This window comes from Xiphophorus couchianus, chromosome 7 (assembly GCF_001444195.1).
Source record: "Xiphophorus couchianus chromosome 7, X_couchianus-1.0, whole genome shotgun sequence".
Classification (NCBI taxonomy): domain Eukaryota; kingdom Metazoa; phylum Chordata; class Actinopteri; order Cyprinodontiformes; family Poeciliidae; genus Xiphophorus; species Xiphophorus couchianus.
In genome coordinates, this window is record NC_040234.1 from 30,956,114 (window position 1) to 30,970,274 (window position 14,161).

Consider the following 14,161-nt stretch of genomic DNA (forward strand, 5'->3'; position numbering starts at 1 on the left):
TTAGATTTTCTTCATATCCCCCAGCTCTACTTCAACTGTAAAGTTAAATACATTAAGCAGGCCTTATTGTGTATAAACTAATAATTTATTGTTTAAGTATTTTAAGTCTGAGTCAAAAAAACTGAATTTAGCAGCTTTTGGTGAAACCTGCCTGTTGTGGTTTGGTTACCTTGGAGCCTCATATAATGGCAGACATTTTTTTTGATCACTTTTTATTTCATTGAGACACATTCTTGTAAGCACTCTGAAAGTATTTTTTCTATATTGCTTTATATATGCAGTTGAATCCAGAAGTTTAAATAGAACGAGTTAATGTAGACCTTGTTTTACTGTGTGAAGCTAAATTCAGTACTTCAGAGTGGATAAGTCAGGCTATGTTCATACAACAGATCTTGATGCTTAATTCCAATTTTTGGGGGGGTTTTGCGTGGTCATTCATACTACTAATTAAGTTCACCTGCAATCCATCTTGTGGTGGAACAATTTACAACCTCAAAGTGAACCGCTTGTGCAGAAAAAGAACAAAGACGTCACACAGCAGAGTACCGTTTATGGAAGCAATAACGGATGCCGCCGTCTATAGAACGATTTTGAAGTTATTGAGCAATGTGTTCCTATAATAGTTGTAAACTTCTGGTTTCAGTGTTCCAACCTTGCAGGGACTCTGCCCTGACATTCCCCTTTAAATTTTCTCAACTTTTGGGTGTTGTTCAACACAAAGGACACTTCAGGAGAATGTTTTTATTTAGTGGACTGTAAGTTGTGCTCAATGCAGCAAGCTGACTCCAGCTGACAGCAAATCTATTCTTAATGTGAAAATCGTATCCATAAAGTCTGTCACGGAAAACTATGTGCACAGTTTGCTCTGCCTCACACTAAAGAGACGACATAAATGTAGAGGTCTTTTTTTCCCTTGTCAAGCTTTATCTTTTGCTCCCAGGTACAGGCAGACTACTCTTAGTGGTGCCCCAGTTTCCTTAAGATGTGGTGAAAATTATCTGCGGGAGCTATTTTGTGTTATTAACTTTAACACTATCTCGCAGTGTGAATGCAGCCTTCATAGAAACACAGCATGAATGGAGCAGAGTGTTTCAATGAACAGTTTGCGCTTTCAACTTAAAAAAACAAAAACAAAAAAAACTACCCCATAACAGTTTTTCTGTTTCTTTTGTTCACTGTGCTAGTTTTTGAAGTGGGTTTTCACATGACCATTACATAGATACCGATCTTAAGAAAAACACTTGCATGCAATTTGATACTCAAAATATAGCTGCAGCCTTTCAAAACAGGCTTTCAAAAGCAATCTGTTTGAACCAGAACACAGAAAAACACTTCCAGATTTCAAAGTCCCTTTTTATCACAGTAATTTCATCTCAAAATTACATGTTATTTAAAGTGAAATATTGGACAATTAAACTAATGCGAGTAAATTTAGTTTAATTGAATAAGTTTTCTTGCGCTTTTCTGCAACAGTATTTGCTTCTTTCTCTTATAGTTTCTCTCATTCATATTCTGAGTTTAAAAAATTCTGAAGCTGCATACTGACCGAAACATGGCCTTCCTCATAAACTGACAGGTCACGCAAGGGGAGCATTGATCAGAGAGATAGCAGAAATGTGCCTGGCAACTCTGAATAAGCTGCAGAGACCCATAGCTTAGATGGCTGAACCGATTGATAGGACACGTATTAGCTGTACCCGCCGTACATCTGGTCTTTTTGGAAAAGGGAAAGGCATTGTTGACAGAAAGTCCTGTTTACAGTTTTATCAAGTTTTCTCACTTTGTTCATCACAAAATTCATTAACACGTGTTTCAGCTGAGTGCAGCTTGCAGTTCAGGTCACATCACGCTGATAGGACACCACAGCAGCTTTTTTATTTTTTGCTGTGAATGTCATTGCAAAGAGTGAAAAATACAACTCAGTTTTGCCAGCCATGCTCTCGCAAATAAACTGTGACTTATAAAAATTGGTTGCAAAAAATGGCTGCATGATAGTCAAAGACATGAGTTAAAAGCTTATTTAAGGACTCTTAAGAAACCTTTTTAAACATACCTTTATTGTGGCACCAGTTTTATACTACTATAGACATTTTTTATTTTATTTTTTTATATTTTCTAATGTTTAATGTTGTAAAAGGTTAGATCAGGGGTCTGAAACCTGCTGCACCAGTGCCTCAAGATGCTTTTTGGATCTTCCACACAGACTAACAACTAATATTTTAAATACTAATAACATAAACAAGTTATCCATTTCCTAAAAGATAATACTTTTCATCCCATTAGGTGAGAGACTATGTGCCTTTTAGTTGCATTATTTTCCCAAACAATCCCATAAAAGGAAATATCCTCTTTTTTTCTAACAAGATATGTTTTTATTTATTGTAAGACCTAAAAACAAAAATAAAACATTAGCTCTTTGAAAATTGCAAGAGATTTGATACAGTAGTCATCAAAAATGAGAAGTTTTCTTCTTTCAAAATCCCATGTGACATTTGGTGAAAACATACCTTTGGACTGTAAAGGCTGCAGACCCCTCAGTTGGGTTATAATCCTAAAATGACAACAAAAAAAAAAGATCAGCAGTAAACTGAAGAAATAGAAATATTAATTTGAAATGTTATAACTTAATTGTTTATTATCTCCATTTTATAAGCAATAAAGTCAACTTTATAACACATAAAGACTTTTTGTTGAGGCCTTGGATGTTTGGGTTTTTTTGTGATTTGTGCACCACTAATGTATACATTGGTCTTCCCTGCATTAATTTCTTTCTCTTTAATCTAGTTGAATTACATGACATACCATGAGGTGTATTTCTTCTCTCCCCTCACTTAAAGCTTATCATCTTAGGAGGTTTAAAGTGCTCCAGTGTTCAAAATAGGTAATGTCAGCACCACCAACCACTTTTGCTGATGACCGTTTTCTCATGCTACATGCATAAATGACATTTCCGTCTTCGAACATACACCTCCATCTTTTCTCCTGACTACCTGTTTTCCCATCACACTCAGCCACAAGCACTGTAAGAAAGCATATATGACATCCTGTGATATTTTTAGACCTTTCCTCTACACCTCATCACTCATCACCATAAGAGTGTCTCGATAAGAGCCTACTGATAGTCTCAACCTTTCAATCCCCCTCTCTTCTCTAGTCATATTTCGGTATCATACCTCGCCTCCCCTCTCTCCCTCTGTCTGTCAGCACCCACCTCTCCTAATCTTTGCATCATTCCAATTTTTCTTCTCCATCTGCTCCTCTCTGCTCCTGCTCCCGTATCTGCATTTGATTGCATGTAATGGTGGTAGACTGAGAAAGCAAATTGGACCTATTCAGTATTGTTCAATCCAGGCAGAGCTGCTGATTTGTCATATTCATCTGAGGGCACCTTTGATTGGCCTAGTGGTCTGGAGGGGTGGCAGTATAGATTACTCAACCTTACTCAATTGTACTTGGTCTTATGGAATATATGCTAAAACACAACTGTTATGTTGACAATGATGACATCTATTTCTGTTTGTTTACAGTAACACCCAGGAAGCAGTTTTTTCTTTATCTTATTAACATTTTCCAAGTTAAAGGTAAAAGTACTCAAAATCATACAAGTGTTCATCACTTTACAGATTTCTTATATTTTCTTGAAATTTTTTATACATAAATAGGCAAGTTTTAATATCAAACCAAGATAACGTGAAAAAGCACAAAAATTTGTTTTAAGATTTGTTGCTATTCAGTTTTAAGAGAAAAAACCTAAATATCCTGGGGGAAAAAACCAATTACTCCCACCGTGAGATTTTATTAGCTCTGATTCAATGGGCGTGTAAATCATGAAAAGTCTGGGTCTTCTTCAGGACACAGACAAACTGATGAAACCATGAATTTTGCTCTGTAGGACAAAATTTATAGTTATTATTATAGTTATTCAGCATAACAATGATCCAAAGCACACCAGAGTAAAAGTACAGACTTAAATTCAATTAAGATCTTATAGCATGACCTTAAACAGGCTGGGGAAAAAAACTAAATTCAGGAAGGTTGGATAACTTAATGGAACCTTTTATAGCTTGACAAAAAAGCAACTCTTAGAAATAAATGTTCACATTTTTGTATAAAAGGTTCCCAACTCTAATTTTCAACTGAGCCATGAAAGTCAGACTCCAAATGTTTGTTTGAAATGCCCTTTAATGTGGACAGCTGGCTCTGTCATCTGAACTGTCGCCACCTGCCAATCAGATATGCCCATCATCTGCGTGTGTATTTGTATGCGTATGTGTGTGTGTGTGCTTGCTCCATGGTTACCATTCCACCATGATGAATATTCATATGATGATTAAACATGATTGGTCACACAGTCAGATGGTTGTTATATAGTTTGCTCATGGGATGGGAGGTTTGTTTTTGCACTTTCCAAACTGTGCTACAATTATGTGACCCTTTTACAATTTTTTTACTGTTTAGTTCAGATTAAAAGTTTAAGTTTTAATACATTTCTTAGATGTATTTTAGTTAATCAGATATTACATTAATAATTGACTCATGCATTTCGGTGGACATGAAAGGCACAATGAAGTAGAGTCCTCCGTACAAATTATAATAAGGCCTAGACTTGGAAAGGACAAGGTCTGGCAGCAATGATAAACGGATGGCCGCCGCTCCTGCCAGGGCATTGTGTTGTTGCAATGTATTGCAAATATCTGTGCCCGCCGCTCATTTTCGGCTTTAAAATAGTGCAAATTTATGGTGAATCTATGATAATGAATGCTTGGTCTCCTGCTGGCATATAATCAAGCACTGCTGCTCTTACTGCTCACTCTGTCACTCTTTTTTTTATTATTATTTTTGCATGTTCATATCTGTATGTTTTTGTGCTACTGGTTCAGCTAAACGTAAAACCCAGAAAGCGGCATAATTATGAATGGAGCCGCCAAGCAAAGGAGCCTTTGAGCCTTGACTCTGTTCTCTTTCTTTTCCTCTCATTGGTGACTAATTATACTTTCTCTAACCTTCTACCATTTATTTTTCCTTCTAGCTCCTCACCCACTATTTTTACTCTCTCCTACCAGTCCTAATGCAGCACCTCTGTTAGACTTAAAGTGCTCCATCGTTGGGACTATTAGCCCATCACCACGGTGGGGCCCATTAGGACTGACTAGCTCCATTGTGGGCCGCGTAATGGTTGAGCTTCATGCGAGGCATATTAGCCCAAATCTGTAGATACTGTATGTCTCTGTGTTTTTGAGCATGTATGAAAATGGTGATGGCAGAAAATGGCCTTTTGTTGATGGTGCAGCACTCAGCATTTGATGAATATTTTGTGATTGGTTATCCTCTATCTGTGTTTGAACTAAGATGTCTCTTGGAGTTTTGACAAGGTGCCGCATTAGTGTAACTGTTACAGGTGCAGATATAGCTTGGCTAAATGTAAATGGTGGTTTTAGCACTCAGAAAAATATGAAACCTTTTCTAAGAGAAAATGATTGCTTTTCTGGCTAATTCTTTGTACCATCAATATAAAATAAAATATATTAAAAAAAAATCTTATTGTACATTGTCACCTCAGTTCTTTCTTTTGACATCTGTCTATATCAGAAAACAAATTAATTATCTTTGTTTGGTATTTTTATTTACATAAAAGTTGCTATTGCTTGCACAGAATAAGTTTTATTTTTGTAAAATTATTGTCCAGAAAGATATACACTTTGTCTACAGAAAACAAAAATGTAAATGTCCTTTCTCTCAGAATCAGGATAGATTTAGAATCTACATGGGAATAGAGAAGTGCAGAAAAGACTTAAACTTGATTTAAATTGTGTTTTTCAGCCTGGATAGAATCATGCATCTAGCATTTGATGTAAATCGTTTCCATTTTTGGATAAGTCTTCAAGATATGGTCTTGGATCCTAGGTTTGAGTAAAAGTTTAGAAAAGCCTGGAATATGAAGTACAGTGAAGTCTCGCTTATTTGTGATTTAGTGTTTGCAGGTTCACCTATTTGTGGATATTTTTTTTCTTCTGTGGAACATAATTTTCCTGAAAAATCAGAGATTAATTCACACTCAGAAACTTGCCACCTGTTGACAAATGATAATAGAGGATGAACTTTGTGATCAGAGGTGGTTAGAGTCACCATAAAAATTCTCAGGTGAATGTAACTGGTCACTACCCACTTCTGCCTGTGATTTGTAAACACCAAAATATTCAGAAATCAGAACATTTGCTGCTGTTGATTCATCCATCTGCCAAAGCATCCATCTATTTATCTACACTTCCATGCTTCCTTCCATTTGTGCATCACTTCCGTACTTTCTGTAGTTCATTCAGGTTCCATATTAAAGCCTAACCACTAAAAAAATATAAGCTTGACATTTCTGTTTGTACTTTTAAAAATGGATAATACATGAACCAAGATCTCTCAAAAATTCTCTCCCATCACAATATGTAGACAGTTTAAAGAAAGCATCTGCATCATCTGCTTTCCTCCAACCAACCTTTGCCTGTTGTCGCCTAATAATGACAGAGCACATGTTTGAAACAGAGGAAGGACTCTGCCAATCAAGCATGGTGACAGGAAGCCATTGGGATGTCACAGTCTGATGTCGTGCCTGCCAATCATTTGCATTTGTGTGTATGGGTGTGCGCACATGTGCTCTGCATCGCAACGCGTCTGTCAATCACCCGTTCCCTTGGGATCCATTTGCCAATGATAGCAATGCAGGGCGTGTCTAAGCAGCAGCAGAACGAGGGAGGGAGAGAAAGGGACAAGAATAAACATAATGGTTGAAGTGAGAGTCACAGATGTTCCTGCTAATTTTCCTTGTTAGTGAGTTTTCTCCTCATCGACGAATCAGAAGCACATTTGTCAGTTCTTTGTGTGCTAAGTATTCATATCTATTTACATGTTTTTTCCAAGGTTTAAAGTAGACTTGTTTGCTTGACTGTTAAATTTCTTAGCGTTTGTATAAGTTTAGAGCTGCAGCTAATGATTGTTTAGTAATCGATTATTCTGACAATTAATCGATTAATCAGATAAAGAATTGGGCAAATTCAGAATATTTTTTTCATTTAACCAATTAAGCCATTTCATACAATATTAGAAATACACCAAAGGTTGCAAATAAACCATTCATTTTACATTTGAAATAAGAGAATAAAGATTTTATTTCCTAAAATGCAATAAAGTAACATTCCTTTAGTGAATGTTTGATCCTTTTGTAGCAAAGGGTGCATCTACAGCTAAAACAAATATCAATATTATCAATTTCAAAGCTCAGCCCTTTCTGCTTAACTTAACATTATCATAGTGTAATAGCAGATTTATTTATTTATTAGTTTTTTTTATTTTTTTGAAGAAAGGAATTTGTACCAGGTGAAGCTAGAACTACCCAGAACTGTAAAAACCTTCTTATACAGACAAAGAAGGGTTTTTTTTTCTATCTTAAATAACAAATGTATATATCTTTTGTACAGTTTGGCTTAATTGCTGCTCTGACTGATTCAGTCTGTATATTTTGAGTATACAGACTCAAACAATTGCCTCTTCTTGAGTCAGCATACTCCAGTTAATGGTTAATCGATTGCTAAATTAGTGGATTATTTCAATAACTGATTCATCATGATTATTTGCTGTTAAAGCTTGAACTGCAGGGAACCATGAAAGTACTTCTTTGAATATTCAGATTTTTTTTTCATCCTAATACACTTTACAAAAATATGTAATTGTTATTATTTAAGTTATTTGGACATTTTTATATTTATATTGATAGTACATTGTATGCTTTTATTCTTTCCTTTTCTAGTTTTGTAAGTTTTTAGGAAAAATGCAAGTTAGTTGTTAAATATTTCTTTGTCATGTCATTTTCTACTGCTGGGAGAGGCGCTAAGAAGCTTGGTTAAATGTTTTTCCCCTAATAAAAAGCCTTCTACGCAGATTGTGGTTTTAGCTTATTAGTATTCATTAGTCACCGCTCTGTTCCCTCTAATGAAAGGACAAGAGGTAATAAATTCTTCCTAACTGGCTGCTAATCATCTGTTAATCTTACTCTCATATTCCTTGTGAAATGGTGTTTGAGCCATGATGTTCTCATGTGTAAATTTGTTCTGGATGGTCTTGTTGTGCTAGAAGTGGTTGTTTATTAATCATTTTTCATTTTGGTTCACTTCTGTATGACCACTTCTTCTCCTCTCTGGCCTCACATTTAATCTGTCATTTAAACTGAGAGGAATAAAAGAACTTGAAAATGAAAACCACAGGTGAATTAGTCTATCCTGAGTCACTTCTTTCGCATAGACTTGTGAAGTGGTTACGTCCTTCTAATGGTACGTGATTCAAATAATAGTTCTTGTTGGACAAAAGATCTTTGAAATGAAAGAATATTAAACTGGACCTGCTGTCAGGCAGCTCTAACAACTTCAAGAAATTATTTAAAAAAAGCAAACATGACAAGAATTATATATTTTTCTTGCTGAGGCATATATTCATTTCAGGTCAAAGCCAATGTTCCCAACAATTAACAAATTGGAATATAAAAAGTTTCCCAGAACCAGACATGAGCAACATTATCAGAAGAGATCTAAGCATTGTCCTTAATGTCCATTACAAAAGCCAGAACTGTTAGTAACAGTTCAAATTATAATAATCAAATTGGAATAAAATTAGCTTCCAGCCAGGAATATTTCTCAACTAAATTTAAAGAAGAGTGATAGGTATTTTTTTTTTAAATAAAAAACAAAGAAAAATAGAAAAGATATATTATTGACATTTTGTTTTCATACTGCCGTGTTCCTATCAGAACCAAATTTCTTGGCTGATGCTGATTGACTGTAGTCCCAATAGTGGAGATGAGGGTAAGTGTGGATGTTAGTTTTCCGATGGCGTTTAGACCGAGTTCTACTGGGTGTATTAATGTACATTAAGGTATTTTTGGTATTTGTACTATTACATTGGTTCGTAACAAGCATTTTGATGGGAGTCCCACATATTAGAGGATTTTAGCTATTTGATACCAACTCCTTGAATACCAGGGGTCCACTGTAGTACAAAATACAGTTAACTACAATGGACCCAAATATGGGTTTTGGATAATTTTATAACAATAATGTTTTGTTTTTGTTTGTCTAAACGTACACTTTTCAGGTAATAACGTTTCATAAGTTTCAAAGCAAAAAATCACATGAATTTATTATCCAAAGCCTCCTGTCACAAACACTCTTTCAAAAAAAAAAAGGAAAAAAGTTGATGGAAGAAACAGTAATGGTTATAAAAGACATTTCAGACAATGGTTAATATTTTAATATCTAGTACCTTAGGTGAAATCTGTTTACTGTGTAATGTTGCGTTCAAACACAGTAAATGCTGCAGAATACAAAAAGTGCAGAAATAAGGACAGACTTCAAGAAGAGATGTTTTTTTTTTTACTTAGAACAATGAATAATTACAATCACTTAACAAACTGTCACAGAAACACTAACCCAACCACCATAGTCTTCAGGTTTATCTTCATACTATACACATACAATAATAAGGTAAATGGTCACCACAAGAGGATAGCCATGGTCAGCAACAATAATCAGGTAAGCGGTGGCATTCGAATGATCATTGATCAGCATTATGGGGCTTCAACCTTGCCAAGAAAGCACTCTGTACATCGATTTACTATTGCCACCACTATCCTGAATTGTTCACATAAGACAGTAAAGGTTTGGGGATTCATGCTTTTAAGCCCAATTTTTGGCTGTAGCATCTGAAACCTCAGCAGAAACTGATCGTTCATTACACTGCAGTAAAGAGTCATTATCTGGCTTTCAGTTTCCTATTTGAGAACTTAAACTGGTTTTAAGTGTTATCTATGATCAGCAGTGTGATTGCATTATCATATTGTATTGTTTTTAGTTTGATCCACTTCCTTTATTTGGTACTTTTTCACCACAAACATTATCTCTAACCAATTCAGATTACAGTTTTAACAAATCTACGCTAGTCCACGTTAAATTCTAATTATTCCAATTCAATCATATGCAATCCAGACATATGGTCAGATTTAAATCCAGCCACATACAGTCTACCTCAGTTCAAATTATAATACAATACAAATTCAGTATTAATTCATTGAAAATAATTCAAAGAAACCCTGCATATTGAATTGAGTTGTGGATTTTGCAGGAATGACTTATTCTTAGCAAACGTGAACTTTAGAGGTCTTTAGCTACTGACCTTACTGAAGGTTCCTCTACACAACAAGTACCCCAGCATCTATGAGCCCTATTCTGTGATTTTTATGTTTTCTATCCTTTCCTCTATACTTTTTGCACTAGTGATTTCAGCTACTGGTGAAATCACCTGCCATCTACGGAAAAGTTCTGATGACTCTGCAGTAGTTAGGCTCATAAGTGATAATAGGATGAACAACTTTGTCTACCAGTATTTGTTAAAAACCACTTGGAGTTCATTGGGGCAAAAACAAAAGAACTGTTTGTGGACTTGAGAAGGGCCAGGTTCACAGTAGACAGGGTGAACAATTCTTGGTGATGTATTTGGATTATAAACTGGATGACTCAGGTAACTCAGAATTTGTTGGAAGATGTTGAAAATTTTCTATGGGTCTTTGGTTTCCAGTGCCACCATGTCTGCTGTTGTCAGCTGATGCAGCAGCCTGAGGGCCAAGGACATCAGTAGGATCAACAAGATCAGAAAGAGTTTTCAGAAAGACAGTTCTAGGAAGGGAACTAGACTCTCTGTACTTTGTCCAAAATTAGGACATTTTAAGCTCTTTCTCATCGCATTCTCTCCTCTATTTACTGAACAGATGTAGGAGCTCATTCAGCAACTGATTCAGACTTCCACTTTGTAAAACAGAGCAACATAGGAGATTACATCTGCTTGTCACAGTGAATTATATACTGATGGATTTCTTTAATGGGAATATCCTTTTCTTTTTCTTTCTCTCCTATATTCACAAATTTTTAATTAGGTTTCTGGTTTGTGATTGTACGAATTTCTACATATTGGATTAATGAAGCATTTCTGATGTGACCTCTACCATGTAGTGGCTGAGTAGCTGTCATTGCCATTTGTTTTTGTTTAATTATAATCCAACAAACAGTTGACTATGGAATATTTAGTTGTCAGGAAATTCTACTTATTGTACCGGTGACATTGTATCACTGTATTTGTCTGGCAAGTTCCTGAGCTGCTAAAAGGCACCTATTCTTTTGCAGATGCTTGTGGAAGCAGTCTGTGTGCCAAGAAGCTTGAGTTCAAAAACCTGTGACCTTACTTGATTACCTAAAGAAGTAAAACATTATGCAAATGCCTATAATGTAGTTTTTTGGTTTTTATGTTTTTGGAAGGGTACAGATTGAAGTAGACTTGGGTACAAATTAGACATGATTTGCTATCAACAGGTCAGGGTAAAGTTCAAGAGAGGAAAACTTGATAAAGAGTGGGAAGATTTGTTAAAAGTGAGTTAATGTACACATGGGAAAAAGGTAAAGTGAAGAAAGTGAGTGAAAAGAAGCAGCTCTGCTATAAAGAAGCGACAATTTTGAAAAGGAACCGTGGCAAAAGGAGTGGTAAGTGCAGGGAGGAGAGATTTGAAAGAAAGGGTAAGCCTCTGTAGGTAGCTGTAATTAAAGTAAGGCTTGTCCCCTGTGTGGCAAATACACACACATGCTGCTAATACACACAGATGATTGGAGCCCTTCATTGCCCATCGAGCCACTCCTCCATGGGTGGTAAATAGGCTTTACCCCCCAGTCCACATTAGGCATTTCAAAGAAACCTATTACCCCAGTGTTCAAAGTGCACTTTTGTTTTTATTAAAACCAAAACAACACGCCAGTCCCAGTGTAATGTAGCACTGGATTTGCTTTTAAATAATACATAAGCAGGGGGAGCGATACTTCAAAAATGTCCACGGTATTACATAGCAGAAATGTAGACAGAAGGATAATTCATCAATATATTCACTTGATAAATAAAACATTAGCTGTGTTATAAGGTCACAGTTGGCGTGTTGGACATATTAACTATTTAGCAGGTTTGACTGGCTCAATTCAGTATGTCGCACCCGCTGCGTAGCTGTGCTCTAAAGTTTAATAAGCCTCAGCTTTTTTAAGATACATTTAGGCAGAGCATTAAAGCATGTTGTACATTTGAACTTTTGAATTACAGAATGGAGAGCTTTCAATGAGATTAGAATGACACATTTCCTCCCAAGACCTGAGCTTATAAAGAGAATAAGATTTGTATAAACTTTTGTTTCAAAAATGAGAAAACCTTAGCAGGAAATACAGCCCAGGCAACCAAGGTTATAAAATGTGCAGTTTCAGAAAAGGGCTGTTAACAGCTGATTCCCACCCAACATGACAGATCTTCAACAGTTTAACAATAGAAATTTGAGTAAATCAGCTGATTTACTTGGGTTTTGGCACAAAAAAAAGTACATTTTGTTGATCATGATTGACTTGCAAAAGCAGAAAAAGGGTAAATATCTATTTTATTATAGACATCATATGACATCTATAATAAAATGATTCTTTATTATAGGCATGATTTTTTTTTTTTTTACATAATTTTTTGTCGACATGTTGTTTATGTATTTCACTTTCTATTTGTGTCCAGGTTTGGAAAGAAAAAAGAGGAGAAGAAGGAGGCAAAGGCCGCTGTGCAACGACAAAAATCAGACGTACTGAGTGACCTGGAGCTTGAAAGGATGAGAGAAGAAAGAGAAAGGTAAAGAATCTTCTCTAAAGTATGATTAGCAAACTTATCACACATTGTTCTTTGATCACAGGATTTTCTACTGTTTCCCTGCTAACAACTTTGTTCCGCTGCATGCTTTTGGTAAAGCTCTTTCTTTGTGACAGTTCTTGTTTGTGAATTATTAGTAGCCTTCTAAATTACTTACTGTTGCTCTGTAACAGGGAGTAATTGTTCCTTTGTTTCTCTTTAAGGATTGAAGCTGTGCATCCTGAGCTGCAGGAAAAACTGCCCAGAGACCAGCAGGGTGGAGGTGGTGGGGCAGCATATCCACACTTTGAGGATGACGATGCCGACCCAAACTATGCCAGGATACAGTCCTTCAGGGACCGAGAGATGGGTTCAGGGCCACCGCCGCTGCCGCAGTCACCTCTCTACAGTTCAGTTCAGCACGCTCATGCCCGCTCGCCTTCGCCACAGGGGCCTCCCAGCTTCCCAGGACATGGGAAGCATGTTAACGATGCTGGAGTTCTCCCCGATGATGACCCCATTGATAGGCTGTATGCCAAAGTTAACAAGCCTAGAGGTTCTGGAGCTACGTCACCGCTCACTCCTTCCCCAGCGTCTCCAAGTGACAGGTAGGTCTCAGTGACTTTATCTGTGAAGCACTTTTCTTCAAGGTCACCATTTTTTTTAGAAATGGTATTTTGATATTTGAAGCTCATAGAAACACATAACCTCCTATATTTATCACACACAAAAATTACAAAATCCAACGGATGATTGAAAAACAGATGGTGTGAAACCAAAAATGAAATAATAATATTAATGATAACGAAATACCATTGTTGCGTTTTATTAACAGATTTAAGTAGACATGGTGGCCTGGGTTATTTAAAAACAATGAATGGGAATACATATTTTTGGTTTATATTAAAGTGGTAAAATTTAGAATCCTCACATCAATTAGCATGATTTTTGTAGCAAAATTATAACTTAATACGTCTAATGTTATTATCATTAATACTAACAGTATTAATATTGACAGATTTTCCCATTTTAGTAATGTAAACAAAATACTTTACGTATTGTATGAATCATACATCATATTCAGTATGTGTAATACGGAGTGTAACAAAAGAAGTTGTTTGCCATATTCCATAGGTTGCATTCAAGATCTCCATGCGCAATTTTTTTTTCTGTTAAACTATAATTTGTGATTTACTGACGCAGATCCTTAAGCTGATGGAAACTGGTGGGGGTAGCATGACAAAAAAGAAGAAAGAAAAGATTAGCGGAAATGTTAATTGGAACCTATGATGTCAGCATAATACACAATAATTCTGCAATCTTGCAGGTTTACTTAAAAAAAATTCTCAATTAAAGCTTCCAATCTCTCTACAGATTTCTGTTAATGTTGTGTTTTAAAGCCAAACTTATTCAAGGGCAATACTCTTATGTCTTG

At 35.9% G+C, this 14,161-nt stretch overlaps 1 protein-coding gene across 3 annotated transcripts in view; it reads left to right on the top strand.

The window, feature by feature from the left end:
* Positions 1–14,161, top strand: part of LOC114148216 (partitioning defective 3 homolog B-like) — a 210,161-nt gene that overhangs the window by 115,420 nt on the left and 80,580 nt on the right. For all 3 annotated transcript variants that reach the window (XM_028023309.1, XM_028023311.1, XM_028023310.1), the window contains exons 20-21: positions 12,619–12,729; positions 12,951–13,334. In XM_028023309.1, coding sequence (XP_027879110.1) covers positions 12,619–12,729; positions 12,951–13,334 — 495 coding nt within the window. The remainder of the gene's footprint in view (positions 1–12,618; positions 12,730–12,950; positions 13,335–14,161) is intronic.